The sequence below is a fragment of the Canis lupus genome, chromosome 15 (genome assembly GCF_003254725.2).
Source record: "Canis lupus dingo isolate Sandy chromosome 15, ASM325472v2, whole genome shotgun sequence".
Taxonomy (NCBI): Eukaryota; Metazoa; Chordata; class Mammalia; order Carnivora; family Canidae; genus Canis; species Canis lupus.
Window position 1 is genome coordinate 39,054,673 of NC_064257.1, and position 15,069 is coordinate 39,069,741.

The following is a 15,069-nucleotide window of genomic DNA, read 5'->3' on the forward strand; positions in this document are numbered from 1 at the left end:
TCCTGAGATCATGACCTGAGCCAAAATCAAAGAGTCAGATGCTTAACTAACTGAGCCACTCAGGTGCCCTAAATTTGTTTATTTTTAAATTTAAATTTATTTTTAAATTTGTATTTAAGTTCTACCTTTCATCTTATTCAGAGATATCAGCTAATGAATTGGCATGGCTCAAATTTCTACTGTGAAAACATATTGATGAACTATACAGTTATATTTCTGATAAAAATGTGCCTGTTGGTCATACTGAATCATAAATAAAATATTAATCAACAAATTGCCATTTATTCTTTCCTATGATGTATCCATGTAGATCACAAGTGATATGTATTAAACAGGCCATTTTCCTCCAGATTCTTTAAGAATAAATTAAATTTGGGGTACTATCTAGAATATGTAAACTAGAAGGGTATTTAACACTAGGATCCTACTACCCAAATCAGTATTACTGATTTTCATTTTGATTCAAGCTGTGCTTTATATCTATCTTTCAAAGGTATCAACAAATGAACATGCTGACTGTACTTCATTACTAGGTATGAAATATTAGGTTATATTGATGAATAATGTTTATAAAATAGAAAACAGAAGTAACATCTGTGTCTTGATCATAAGGTGGCATTCTTTCCTACATACAGTATTTCATGAGTAATAATTACTATAAAATCTTAAAGTAAATGTGGTCAAAGAGATCATAGAAAAAAAATTCCATTTCCCAAGAATAAAACAAAATACCAAATTTAATAATAATGCAATTTAAATCAGTGCAACATTTTGCAGCTTAAAGCTAATATACAAGTGCAGGTAAAAATAATAATTCTAAAAGTACTGATTTTTGCTACTATATTTAATCTGTTTCCTTTTTTGATAGATATACTTCTAAATCACAGGAGATATCTTTTAAGTTTCAAAATATGTTCTGAGCAAAATTAAGTTAATTGGGAAGGTTCACCATTCAAATTTCTTGACCTCAAAAGCGAATTTCCCCATAATTAAATCAAAACCAAAGACATTTATTGTGTTACATCCTCCCTCGTCAGTAGTCCAAAGAACTTTGAAATAAATGCAAATCATCCTCATATGGATATAGTATTAACTAACTAATGAAAGTCACACATTAATTAAGACCCTTTTGATTTCAGACTTTCTTAAAGATTTTACTTCTCCTTAACAGAAATAGAGTTGCAAATGTATTTGCAACTTTTGACATGGTCAAAAGACTTTAGGACAATCCACTCCATTTCCTAACTGGAGCTCCTTTTTATACTGAATGCACTTTCAAAGATTTCCAGAGAGAGTGAATAAGAGCAAATTTTAACTAGTTAATATCCTTATCCAGGAAAGAAACAATCAGATCAAAATTATTTCTAGGTTATCCAAAGAGAAACTTCATGGACAAGACTATGCAAATTTTTAGAGGAAGTTCTCCTCTTTCATCAGAAAACCTAAGAAAGAGTCAATCAGAAGTACCCATAACTTACTATCTGGATTCTAGATACAATTTGAGATGCAGTTTGGATTTCAGACAAAGGAGTCTATGATTCAAGTGTTAAAGAATGAAAAGCAAGAATAGAAAATACTTAAGCCTAACACATCACAAAGAATATACGTATTTCAAAGATATAAATGATAACAATTTAGTGCAAACAATTCTCAAAACAGCATCCAAGAATCACAATGCACCCAATATAGCTTAATGAGATGGGACTTAACAAGAAAAAGAGAAAAGGAATAATTTGCTAAGAGAAGGAGAACCCAAAAATGAATACATGTGTATGGTAAAACCTTACAGAGGACAGTAAGATTATTGTTTTAAAAACATGAGAAAAAGAGAAGAGGAGAGGAGAGAGGAAGGAAGGAAAAAGGGAAAGAGGTGGGGAGGAAGGAAGTGAGAGAAGGAGAAAGAGAAGGAAGGAGGGAAAGAGGGAAGAAGAAAGGCAGAAAGGCAGAAAGGCAGGCCAGCTGGCTGGCTAATGTCTATTCAGAAGAGAATTAAGAGAGCCAAATTTTTAGCAGAAATACATGAGAGAGAAAATGAATACTCCATATTTTAAAAAAGAAAAACAGAAATAGATAGGTCCCTTGCCTGTCCTATAAAATAGTCATTTCTAGTGGATGTTTTTCTACTAACCATGTTTTTTTTCTATCATATAAAAGTAATAACTTTCTAATCTGCAATTACAAATGACCCAGGAAATCACTGAGAGAAGTACATTTTCTATTGTGTCCAAGTTGGCTAAGTGGAGATGAACTGTTCATTGTGAAATAATGTATTTCAGGTACAAAATTCTGTTCCACTTGTGGATTAACTAGAGTTGATAAACAAGAGCCCCCAATAAAAAATACAGAACGAGAGGATATAATACAGGCTTAATTTGCAGTATGAGGGCTTAGATTGTGTGCTAAGGGTAGGAGAAAAGCCTGTGTTCAAAGCAAAAGAATAAACTACAGAACCCTATAATATTACTGCTAGCTTTATGATTTCATGAACTTTAGCCTAAATATCATGTTTTCAGAAACAATCCATAGCTGATGGCTACAACAACAATAGCAACAAACATGGAAATGATGTGTTTTTGTGTTGACTGCTAAGGTTTGCTTGGGAAGAATACAAAATCATCTACTGTTATTACCTTGCTAAGTGAGAATAGCAAAGGCAAAGAAAAGAAAAAAAAAAAACATCCTTCTCTGGTTCTGAGATATATTCTACAACATTTTTTTCTCCTTCAAATATCTTTTCTTAAGCCAATATTAAAATTAGCATTCAATGTGAACACAGTAGTTGATGAAAATGGGAGGCAGCCCAGAAATAGGTAATAGAACAGAGAAAAGCCAGCAAGAGTTTAGGAAACTGATGTGCATAGAGCCACAAAAGGAAGATAATGTAGAGAGCATTGGTAAAAGCATGCACTTAGAACTCAAACACTTAAACTCTAAACATAGCTCCACCTTAATATCTAAGTGATCACTACATCATTTATCCAGAATGAGGTTGTTTCCTCCATCTGGCTAAACAGGGCAGGATTGAATAAACCATCTCTACTTTTAAAAATCCATGGGTAGGACAGCCCAGATGGCTCAGCGGTTTAGCGCCGCCTTCAGCCCAGGGAATGATCCTGGAGTCTGGGGATCGAGTCCCACATTGGGCTCCCTGCATGGAGCCTGCTTCTCCCTCTGCCTGTGTCTCTGCCTCTTTCTCTCTCTCTCTCTGTCTTGTGAATAAATAAATAAAATCTTAAAAAACATAAGAATAAAAAAAATAAAAATCCATGGGTAATTTAAAGAAATAATACACTCTAGATGAAAATCTGTATTTCAGAATTATAACATCATACTACATAACTGAGCCACAAATACCAAAACAGGTATCATAAGGTATTATAATGGAAAGGAACAATGGAAGATATCCAGCCTATGTGTTCAGTACACTGAACTGAGCCCAAGATGGGTTATTAAATGGCTCAAGATACATAAGTAGCAGAGATGGGAAGATGGGATTAGAATTCTGCTTTTTCCCAATGCTTATAAACTGATACTGAGTAAAATCTTCCTGGAAAGTGTTTAAAAAAAAAGGGATCTTCATATAAGAGTGAAGCAAAGATATATAATTCTCAGAGATATGCAGTTAAAGAGATCTTAAAAGATATCTAAGACATCTAGTCAAATCCCCCCTCTCTTTATGATCATAATGACTGCTGATCAATTTGCTTAAATTTATCTTTACTTGTATATTGCTAACAGAAACAAAAAATTATGCAGTGAGCCATAGGGAAACATACCCCAATGATTAGAACTTGATAGACCATCATGTATAAATCAGTAACATTTACTAAAATACTGAAAACCATGGATGGATATGAATGCTAATCCATTTTGGGGCAACATTATTTTGAGAAGTGCTTATAATGAAAATTTGAGAACAAAAAGAGTAGCTCTAGTGCTCAAGCTCAAGATCTTCTGTCCATTAGATTTGATAATCTGTCTTCCAATTACTTTTCCTAACTGGAATTTTCCTAAATACACACATATGATGACCAAAGAAGCAATCAGAATTGTATTTCTTGGGCTGATTTCATTTGGCTTCATTCCTGATGACCCAGGTAGAAAGAAGAATAAATAGTAATCCCTTTAAAACATTCAGGTGGTGAGGATCCATACACATTTTACACTCTACAGGAAGATAACTATATATATATATTTTAAGATTTTATTTATTTATTTATTTATTTATTTATTTATTTATTTATTCATGAAAGACACACACAGAGAGAGGCAGAGACACAGGCAGAAGGAGAAGCAGGCTCCATGCAGGGAGCCCGATGTAGACTCGATCCCGGGACTCCAGGATCACACCCTGGGCCAAAGGCAGGTGCTAAATCGCTCAGCCACCCAGGGATCCCCAACAATAATTTTTTTAAAAAAGACCCAGCAAAATAAAAGGTTCTAAGTTAGATGTATAAGATGACATAATCCAGAATAGGGACTGGATAAAAAGAAATGTTGTTTTGGAATTCTAATACTAAGAATCCAAACGATGAAACATTATGTTTGTGATTATATGTAAAATTATACATGAGTGGACAGATAGAGAGATAGCTCCATATCCAAACAGAAAGACAATGTTAGATTTATGCAATAAATTTAAAGATGAAAAATTTCATAGTGATAAATGACAAAAATGGTGTTTCTTGTGTGAGAACTTCAAGGCTACAAAATGTGATCAAGTGTGACTTGATCTTGTATCTCAATTCAAAGAATAAAACCAAGGTTAGGTGGGAAAGCAAAAGGTAACCAGGTTTTTTTCTTTTTTTTCCTTTTTTTTTTTTTTTTTTTGTAACTAGCATTTCTAAGGCAATAATTACTGCATCTAAAAAAGTGAGGTAAAATGTGGGTACCTGGTTCACTTGGTCAGTTAAGCACTGACACTTGGTTTTGGCTCAGATCATGATTTCATAGGTCATGGGACTGAGGCCTATGTAAGGCTCCACGCTTAGTGGGAAGTCTGCTTGAAGATTCTCTCCCTCTGCCTCCCCCCCACCCCCCCACCCCCGGGGTGTGCATGCATGTACATGCTCTCTCTCTTTTTCTAAAATAAATAAATCTTGGGATGCCTGGGTGGCTCAGTGGTTGACCATCTGCCTTTGCCTCAGGGCATGATCCCAGGGTGCTGGGATTCTCCCTCTGCCTATGTCTCTGCCTCTCTCTCTCTGTGTCTCTCATGAATAAATAAAATATTTTAAAAAAAATTTGAAAGTCTTAAAAATAAATAAATCTTTAAAAAACTCAAGTAAAATGAAATGATCTAAATCTGAAAAGACTAATTTGGATCATTAGAGCAAAGGAAAAATGGATGAAGAGTCCTTTTCCTAAAAAAAAAAAAAAAAAAAGAGTCCTTTTCCTTCTGATGGGGGAGAACAGAACATCTGAATCATTCAGACTCCCCACATTTTGTCAGTAAACCATTAGGTAACCTAGGTAAAACACTAGAAATGAATTGATGGTTATGGCTACACATTCTTTTACTGCCCATACTGTAGACTATCACATTATTGAAACATAATTCCATAGGTTAAAGAAATTTAAAACCAGAAAAACTATCCTGAATGACAAAGAAAAGGCATGTTACCTAAATTTGAAGGATTTTGAAGTGGCTCATATAAGCGCCAATGGCTCATATTCATAGTAAGAATATATTAAGATTTTACTCTTGGTGAATACTCCCCATGTTGGATAAAGACACCCAAAAAAGGTAGGGTGGCATTACTACCTGGTTTTGTCCCACTCCCTCCTGAAAGACACACATAACTAACACATCTTGTCATTTCTTTCATTCTCCTTGTATGATATTTGACTATTTTTGAACAATTCTCTCAGTTTATACTGTACATCCCTACCAAGGAACATTCCTACCAAGTATAAATTGTCAGTGTTGCCACCTGGTGCCTCTTCAGATTCACCTAAGCCCAGGGAACTCATGGCAACATGAGATAGGTACCATTGACATAATTAACTTCATCACATATAATTAAATACATGAGGTTTCTAGTCCAAATAAGTAGCACTTACTTATGTCCATTTAAGGCTGCATGGTGTAAAGCAGTGTAACCCGAACTGTCTGTGCAGTTCACATTGGGGCCTCGCCAGATGCTGCAAATAAAGCACAAGCGCAGAGTTAACAGTTAAGCAGAATCCTGCTTTGAAAAACAAAAAGAAGCCTGATAGTCCCACAGCCGGCAGCATGTTGCATAAGAAAATTTTAGTCATATAGAAAATGAATGCCATCTTTCATGCATTCTCCTTGGAACAATAACTTCATTTATTTGATGTAAGGAAATTATTAGGGAATATAACCACCTTCAGAAATTATTAGTGAATGTAGGCCTACTGCCACGTACTAAAATCTGAATCCAAAAATTCCCTATTACTTTATACCATTACTTAAATACTGGAAGCAATTGACACTCAGCTACTATGTTTTACACCAAAGAATAAAGATTTATGACACCTGCCTCCTCCATTTTAACACAGTCCTTCTGAGATGGCAGAGATTTATATAAGTTAAAAGATATTTCTGCATTATGGGAAGAATATAAACCTTTCTTGCTGTTCAAATGCTACTAAGAAAATCAGTATTTCATACTTGAAAATATAATTGAAGATCTGAGCTGCTGTAAACCACAAGATTATAATAGTTTTGAAGATATCATTTTACAACACAACATATTTTAGAGATAATATAACTATATAAAATGGTCCATTTTATCCTTGATCACTACTATTATAGAAACTATTTTTAGCTTTTGAAAACAAAAGGCATTGAAAGTCACCTTTCAAAAACTAGACCAAAAAATTACTTTATCTGGCATTCTTGACAATATTAAACCCATAAAAACTAAGGTCTAGAGATCTCCACAGAAAATGGTAGAAGAGGACCCTAAATTCACCTCCTCCCACAGATACTAGGTTAACACTCACATAAGTGCCAATAACCTAGAAAACAATCGGAAGACAAGCAGAACAGACTTCACACCTAAATGTCAAGGAGAGGCAATCTTGAGAAGGGTAGGAAGGGCAGAGATGCAGTGGAGAGCTAAAAATCCCTTAGGTCTGGCTACCAGAGGAAGGGAGCCATAGGCACATAGAGGGCTGAGAAACAGACTATCATACTGGGAAACCTGCAATAGAAGATGAATCCTCACAACACTTAGCTTTGAACATCGAAGGGATCAAATTATGTGAGTTCTTACAACCAGAAGGACTTAAAGCCTGGAACTTTAAAAATCGAAGCTGGGCTCTGGGAGAACCTGAAGAGTAAAGGAAGTTGAGTTTCTGCCCTTAAAGAAACACCACAACAAACAGTCCTCAGAGATATAACTTAGAAGCATCAGTTTGAAAGGCACATGGGATGCACAGAAGGGAGAGTTAATTATTGATATCAGAGTTCCTGATGGACTTCCAGGAACAAAAGAGCTGGCAGGTGCCATTTCATTCCCCTACCCCCCCCATAATAATCCTACAGCCACCTGTGGGAACCAGCAGCGTGCAGGCCTTAACTATCTAGCATGCTCACACTGCACCCTGTCCCCTCCAAGCACACCTGCCTCAGTCCAGGAGCAGCAGATGGCCTCCACCACTATCCCCACAGATAGGACAAATCTTGCCAGCATCATGTTTCCTCACATTCCACGGAGGATACTGGTACCTTGTTAAATCTGCAACTTCCACCTGCACACACACTATGGCATTTCCTTGCCAGACCAGAGTTCTGACACAGCTGCACATCCCCATAAGAAAGGGAAAGTGCCACTTCACTTAAAGTACATGCCCTGCCCTCTACATTCAAGGGCAAGAGACTAGCTGACTTTCCTAACACAGAGAATCAGACCTAGAGAGTAAGGCTGAATGAATATGTCCCAATTGAAGGAAGACGAAGTCAAACCAAGAGACAAAGCAGAATGGATATATGCAAGATCTTGAAAGAAAATTTAAAGTAATGATCATAAAGATACTCAATGGACTTGAGAAGAGTGAAGGACATTAGTGAGACCCTCAAGACAGAGATAAAAAGAATCAATCAGAGGAGAAGAACATGATAACTGAAATTAAAAATACATTCAATAGATAAAATAGCAGGCTAAAGGAAGCAGAGGAGTGAATCAGCAACCTGGAAGACAAAGTAATAGAATATAATCAAGCTGAGCAGGTGAAAGAGCAGCATATTTTCCACTCTATGCAAAATAAGAGTGGACTTGGGGAACTCAAAGACTCCACAAGCTTAATAACATTCACATTATAGGGATTCAAGGAGTAGAGAAAGAAAACAGAAAATGTCTTTAAAGAAATGATAGCTGAAAACTTTTCTGATAAAGAAACTGATAACCAGATCCAGGAGGCACCGAATTCCCCAACAAAATCAACCCAAAAGGGTCCACACCAAGGCACATAGTCATTTCAAGGGCAAAAATTAGTGATTAAGAAAAAAAAAAATGTTAAAAGCGGTAAGGAATAAGAAGACAGTTTCATACAAGGGAAACTCCATAAGGCTATCAGTAGATTTTTCAGTAGAAACTCTGAGGCCAGAAGGGAGTAAAATAATATATTCAAAGTGCTGAAATGGAAAAATTTGCAGCCAACAGTACTTTATCCAGCAAGACCATCATTCAGAATAGGAGAGATAAAGAGTTTCTAGGGAAAAACAACAACAACAAAGGAGTTCATGATCACTAAACCAGCCCTACAAGAAATATTAAAGGGGACTCTGTGAAATGAAAGACCATTAGTGTCTCACAACAAAAATAACTACTATCTACAAAAATGAGCCAAAGTATTCACAAGATAAAAGAATGTAAAATATGGTACCATATACAGAAACTGTGTTTGGGAAGAGAAGAATGAGTTCAAACTTAAGTGACCAACAATTTCACATAGATTGCTATATGCAGATGTTATATACAAACCTAATAGTAACAAAAAATCAAAAACCAATAATAGATATACAAAGAAAAAGAAATTCAAGTATCTCACTAAAGAAAAGCTGGCAAACCATGAAAGAGAGCAAGAAAAGAAAGAATCAGAGAAAATTATAAAAACAAGTAACAAAGTTACAGAAAACAAGTAACAAAATGGCAATAAATACACTATCAATAATTACAACAAATATAAATGGATTAACTGCTCCAATCAAAAACATATGGTGACAGAGTGTATTAAAAAAATAAGACCTAATCTATGTGTGCTTTACAAGAGACTCATTTTAGACCTAAAGACATGCATATTGAAAGTGAGGGGATGAAGAAATATTTATCATGCAAATAGATGTCAAAAGAAAGCTGAGGTAGCATATTTATATTAGGCAAAACAGACATTAAAACAAAGACTGAAAAAGAGACAAAGACACCAAATAATATAAAGGGGACAGTCCAACAAGAAGATGTAAAAAATTTAAATATTCATGTACCCAATGTGGGAGGAACCAAATACATAAAACAGTTAATAACAAACATAAAGGAACTAATTGATAGTAATACAATAATAGCACAGGACTTTAATATTCCACTTATGTCAATGGACAGATGATCCAAATAGAAAATTAACAAGGAAATGATGCCTTTGAATGACATACTGGACCAGATGGATTTAACAAATATATATATAGAATACTCAATCTTAAAATAGCAGAATACACATTATTTTCAAGCATATATGGAACATCCTCCAGAATAGGTAATATAGTAGGCTACAAATCAGTTCTCTACAAAACACAAAAAGCTCAAAGTCACACTATGCATCTTCTCTAACAATGCTAGGAAACTAGAAATCCACTGTAAGAAAAACTATGGAAAGAAAACAAATACATGGAGGCTTAATAACATACTACTAAATAATGAATGTCAACCAAGAAATCAAACGAGAAGTAAAAAATGACATGGGGAAAATTTTTAAATGAAAACGCAACTGTACAAAATCTCTAGGATGCAGGAAAAGTGGTGCTAAGAGGGAATTTTATAGCAATACAGACTTACTTCAAAGAGCAAGAAAACTCCCAAATAAACAACCTAACCTTAAACCTAAAGCAGCTAAGAAAAAGGAGAACCAACAAAATCTAAAACCATCAAGAGGAAGGAAATAAGGAGTGAAGCAAAAATGTATGATACAGAAACTAAAAAAAAAAACAATGAAACCAGGAGCTGGTTCTTTGAAAAGATCAATAAAATTGGTAAACCTTTTGTAACGCTCATAAAAAAAAATTCACAAATTAAAAAAAAAAAAAGAAAGACACCACAGAAGTACAAAGGACTATAAGAGAATATTATGAAAAATTATATACCAACAATTTGGACAAACTAGAAAAAATGGAGAAATTCCTGGAAACGTATCACTTCCAAAAACTGAAGCAGGAAGAAATGGAAAATTTGGACAGGCTGATTACAATAAACAATGCAACTGAATCAGTAATCAAAAAGCTCCCAACAAACAAAAGTCTAGGAGCAGACAGCTTTACAGGCTACTTCTACCAAACATTTAATACCTGTTATTCTCAAACTATTCCAAAAAAATAGAAGAGGAAAGAAAACTCCCAAATTCATTCCATGAAGCCAGAATTACCCTGATACCAAAACCAGATAAAGACACCACACACACAAAAAGAACTACAGACCAGTATCTCTAATGAACATAGATGCAAAAATTCTCAATAGTGGCAAACCGAATCCAATGACATATTAAAAACATTATTCACCACAATCATATGGGATTTATTTCCAGGGTGCAAGGGTGGTTCAGTATTCACAAATCTATCAACATGATGCATCACATCTATAAGAGAAAGGATAAAAACCACACGATCATTTCAATAGATGCAGAAAAAGCATCTGACAAAGCGTAACATCCATTCATGATAAAAACCCTCAACAAAGCAGGTTTAGAGAGAACATACCTCAACACATAAAGGCCATATATGAAAAACCCACAGCAAACATCATACTTGATGGGGAAAAAACTAAGAGCTTATCCCCTAAGGTCAGGAACAAGGATATCTGTCTGTTCTCAGCACTCTTATTCAACATAGTACTGGAAGTCCTAACCACAGCCATTAGACAACACAAAGAAATAAGAGGCATACAAACTGGTAGAAGTATAATTTTCAATATTTACAGATGACATGATGCTATATATAGAAAACCTGAAATACTCCACTAGAAAACTACTAGAATTGAAATGAATTCTGTAAAGTCACAGGGTACAAAATCAATGTACAGAAATCTGTTGCATTTCTATACACTAATAATAAAGCAGCAGAGAGAGAAACTAAGAAACCAAACCCATTCATAACTGCACCAAAAAGTAAGACTAAATGTAACCAAAGAGGTGAAACATCTCTACTCAGAAACAATACAACATTGTTGAAAGAAATTAAGAAATTGAAGGGACACTTGGGTGGCTCAGCGGTTGAGCGTCTGCCTTTGGCTCAGGGCATAATCTCGGAGTCCTGGGATTGAGTCCCACATTGGGCTTCCTGCATGGAGCCTGCTTCTTCCTCTGCCTATGTCTCTGCATCTCTCTGTGTGTCTCTCATGAATAAATAAATAAAATCTTTTTTTAAAAAAAGGAAAAAATTGAAGATGACACAAAGAAATGGGAAGACAGTTCATTGTCATGGATTGGAAGAACAAATATTATTAAAATATCTATACTACCCAAAGCAATTTGCACATTTAATGTATGTAATCCCTGTCAATCAGAATATCAACAGCATTTTTCACAGAACTAGAACAATCCTAAAAGTTGTATGGAATCACAAAAGACCCTGAATAGCCAAAGCGATCTTGAAAAAGGAAAAACCTGGAGGAATCACAATTCCAGACTTTAACTTGATTACAAAGCTGTACTAATCAAAAAAAACAATATGGTACTGGCACAAAAATAGACACATAGATCAATGGAACAGAATACAAAACCCAGAAATCAACTCACAATTAAATGGTCACTTAATCTTTGATAAAGAAGGCAAAAATATGCAATAGTAAGAAGACAAATGATGCTGGGAAAATTGGACAGCTACACGCTAAAGAATGAAAGTGGACACGTTCTTACACTGTATACAAAAATAAACTCAAGATAGATTAAGGGCCTAAATGTGAGATATGAAACCATAAAAGTTCTAGAGTTGAGCACAGGCAGTAATTTCTCTGACATTGGCCATATTAAAATCCTTCTAGATATGTCTCCTGAAGTAAGAGAAATAAAAACAAACATAGACTATTGGGCCTACATCAACATAAAAAGCTTCTGCACAACAAAGAAAACAGTCAACAGAACTAAAAGACAACATACTGAATGGAAGAAGATATGTGCTAATGATAAAGGGTTAGTACCTTTAAAGCCACACGATCTAAAATATATAAATATATAAAGACCTAATAAACTCAACACCAAAAAATTCAAATAATCCAATTTAAAATGGGCATATAATATGAACAGACATTTCTCCAAAGAAGACATCCAGATGGCCAACAGACACAGGAAAAGATGCTCAACATCAGTCATCATCAGGGAAATGCAAATCATAACTGCAATGACAAAGCACCTCACACATTTAAGAATGGCTAAAATCAGTAACACAAGAAACAAGTGTTGGTGAGGATGTGGAGAAAAAGGAGTCCTCATGCACTGCTGGTGGGAATGCAAACTGGGGCAGCCACTGTGGAAAACAGTATGGTGATTCCTCAAAAAAAATAAAAATAAAAATAGAACTACCCTATGACCCAGAAATTCCACTACTGGGTATCTAATATGAAAAGATAAATATATCACTATGTTTACTACAGCATTATTTACAATTCCCAAATTATGGGAGCAGCCAAAAGACAGATAGATTGGTCTATATCTATCTATACCTATACATATATAATGAAATATTATTTAGCCATACAAAAGAATGAAATCTTTCCATTTGCAACAACATAGATGGATCTAGAGAGCATAATGCCAAATGAAATGAACCAATCAGAGAAAAACAAATACCATATGATTTCACTTATATGTGGAATTTAAGAAATAAAACAAATGAGCAAAGGAAAAAAAGAGACAGACAAACCAAACCAAGGAACAGACTCTTAACTGTAGAGAACAAACTGATGGTTACCAGATGGGAGTGGGGGGAGGATGGGTGAAATAGGTGAAGGGATAAGAACTGAGTAATGCACAGAATTGTTCAATCACTGTATTGTACATGGGAAACTATTATTACACTGTATGTTAATTATGGTGGAATTGAAATTAAAAACATAATTTAAAATAATACACAATTTAAAAAAACAAGTTCTAGGGCAGCCTGGGTGGCTCAGCGGTTTAGCGCTGCCTTCAGCCCAAGGTGTGATCCTCGAGACACAGGATAGAGTCCCACATCAGGCTCCCTGCATGGAGCCTGCTTCTCCCTCTGCCTGTGTCTCAGCCTCTCTCTCTCTCTCTCTCTGTGTCTCTCTCATGAATAAATAAATAAAACAAGAAAGAAAGAAAGAAAGAAAGAAAGAAAGAAAGAAAGAAAGAAAGAAAGGAAGGAAGGAAGGAAGGAAGGAAGGAAGGAAGGAAGGAAGGAAGGAAGGAAGGAAGAAAGAGAGAGAGGGGGAGGGGGAGGGAGGGAGGGAGGGAGGGAGGAAGGAAGGAAGGAGGAGGATGAAAGGGAGGGAGGAAGGGAATAAAAAACCAAGTTCATATATGTATAGTGTTGTTATTAGATCAAAAGAATCAATACCTATAAAGCTCTTAAGGTATTACTAGTACATAGTACCAGCGTGTATTGTATTAGCAAGAAGACAATCCAATGAATTGATACAACAAATTATTAAGTAAAAGGTAAAATCATGGGAACACTTGATATCAGACTGTGTAAGAGGGAGGCCATTAGATTCAAAATATCTCAAGCAGAAAATTTGTATATGAGAGTAAACTGAAACCTTCTCTCAAAGGTTGCTATTAGTTATAGTCTATAAATCCCTGTGTTTAAAAAAAGAAAGAAAAACCTGAGATGGGTCGATAAGACCAAATATAAAGCAACTCAAAATCTGAAAACCTCCTTGCCCTCACTGAAACTCCCAAAGAACCTATATAAAACATCTAATGAGGAAAAGAAAAATGACAGAAATGTAGGACAGACAAGAAAACCATGGATAATCAAAAATATTTAAGGGTCCAGCAGAAGAAAAGGTTATATTAAGGACACTGAGAGTTGTCCAGGAGTAAAAAATAAAGCCTTAAGAAAGCATTACACAATTTAAAACTGGAAACTATTCCAAAAAGAAGTAAAGAGGTCAAGCTACATGAGAATTAGAATACTTATTTGGTAATTAAGGTCCTAAGGAAACTAAAACCGAAATGTAATTAATCAATTCTGAGGTTTTAACTTTACTTTGGCCTTAGCTTTATTTCAATACAATGATTTGTTTTGTTTAATGGTACTTTACCCTCCTGAGACTAAAAAAAGTGACAGTTAAACCTGGAAAGTGATAAAATGTGCATATGTTTTACAACTTCATTGAGAATGTTAGGTTTTTAACATTCTTTTTTAAAAATCAATCCTTGAAGCATTTTCAATTTCCTATGATAATCTCAGAATTTGTGTACTTCTGTTCCTCTTGCTAAGCTCATCCAATTCTGCCCTATTAATTTCTACCTTATGTGCCTTTATTCACACCTTCCTACTAACTATAAGATTCTCTAACCGATCGTATCTTACCATTCCTCCAAAGCCTAGATCAAGACTCAACTTCTATAAAATTCATTCTCTAAACACTCAATACAACAGCTGTTTAATAAATGTGTGCTAAGTTACATAAATAAAAAATTAAAAGATTACTTTAATGAAAGCCTGAGGTGAGGCAAAAATGTCAAATACAATATACTCATTTAAACTAACCTATGAAGTCATTAAAAAATAATCCAAAGAGGCAAAAGAAAGCAGAAAAGAGGAACAAAGAACTGATGGGAGAAATAGAAAGTAAACAGTAAGATGGTAGATTTATATATAATCACATCAATAATTACATTAACTATAAATTATCTAATGACTCTAGT

The 15,069-nt window shown here is 34.9% G+C and overlaps 1 protein-coding gene across 14 annotated transcripts in view; it reads right to left on the reverse strand.

Annotated features, from left to right (window-relative positions):
* The window catches only part of ANKS1B (ankyrin repeat and sterile alpha motif domain containing 1B), a 1,053,015-nt gene that overhangs the window by 889,698 nt on the left and 148,248 nt on the right, over positions 1 to 15,069 (reverse strand). For all 14 annotated transcript variants that reach the window (XR_007402223.1, XM_025439286.3, XM_025439282.3 and 11 more), the window contains exon 2: positions 6,064 to 6,144. Coding sequence is in view for 13 of the 14 variants with exons in the window: in XM_025439286.3 (XP_025295071.1) it covers positions 6,064 to 6,144 (81 nt within the window). In the remaining variant the exon portion in view is untranslated. The remainder of the gene's footprint in view (positions 1 to 6,063; positions 6,145 to 15,069) is intronic.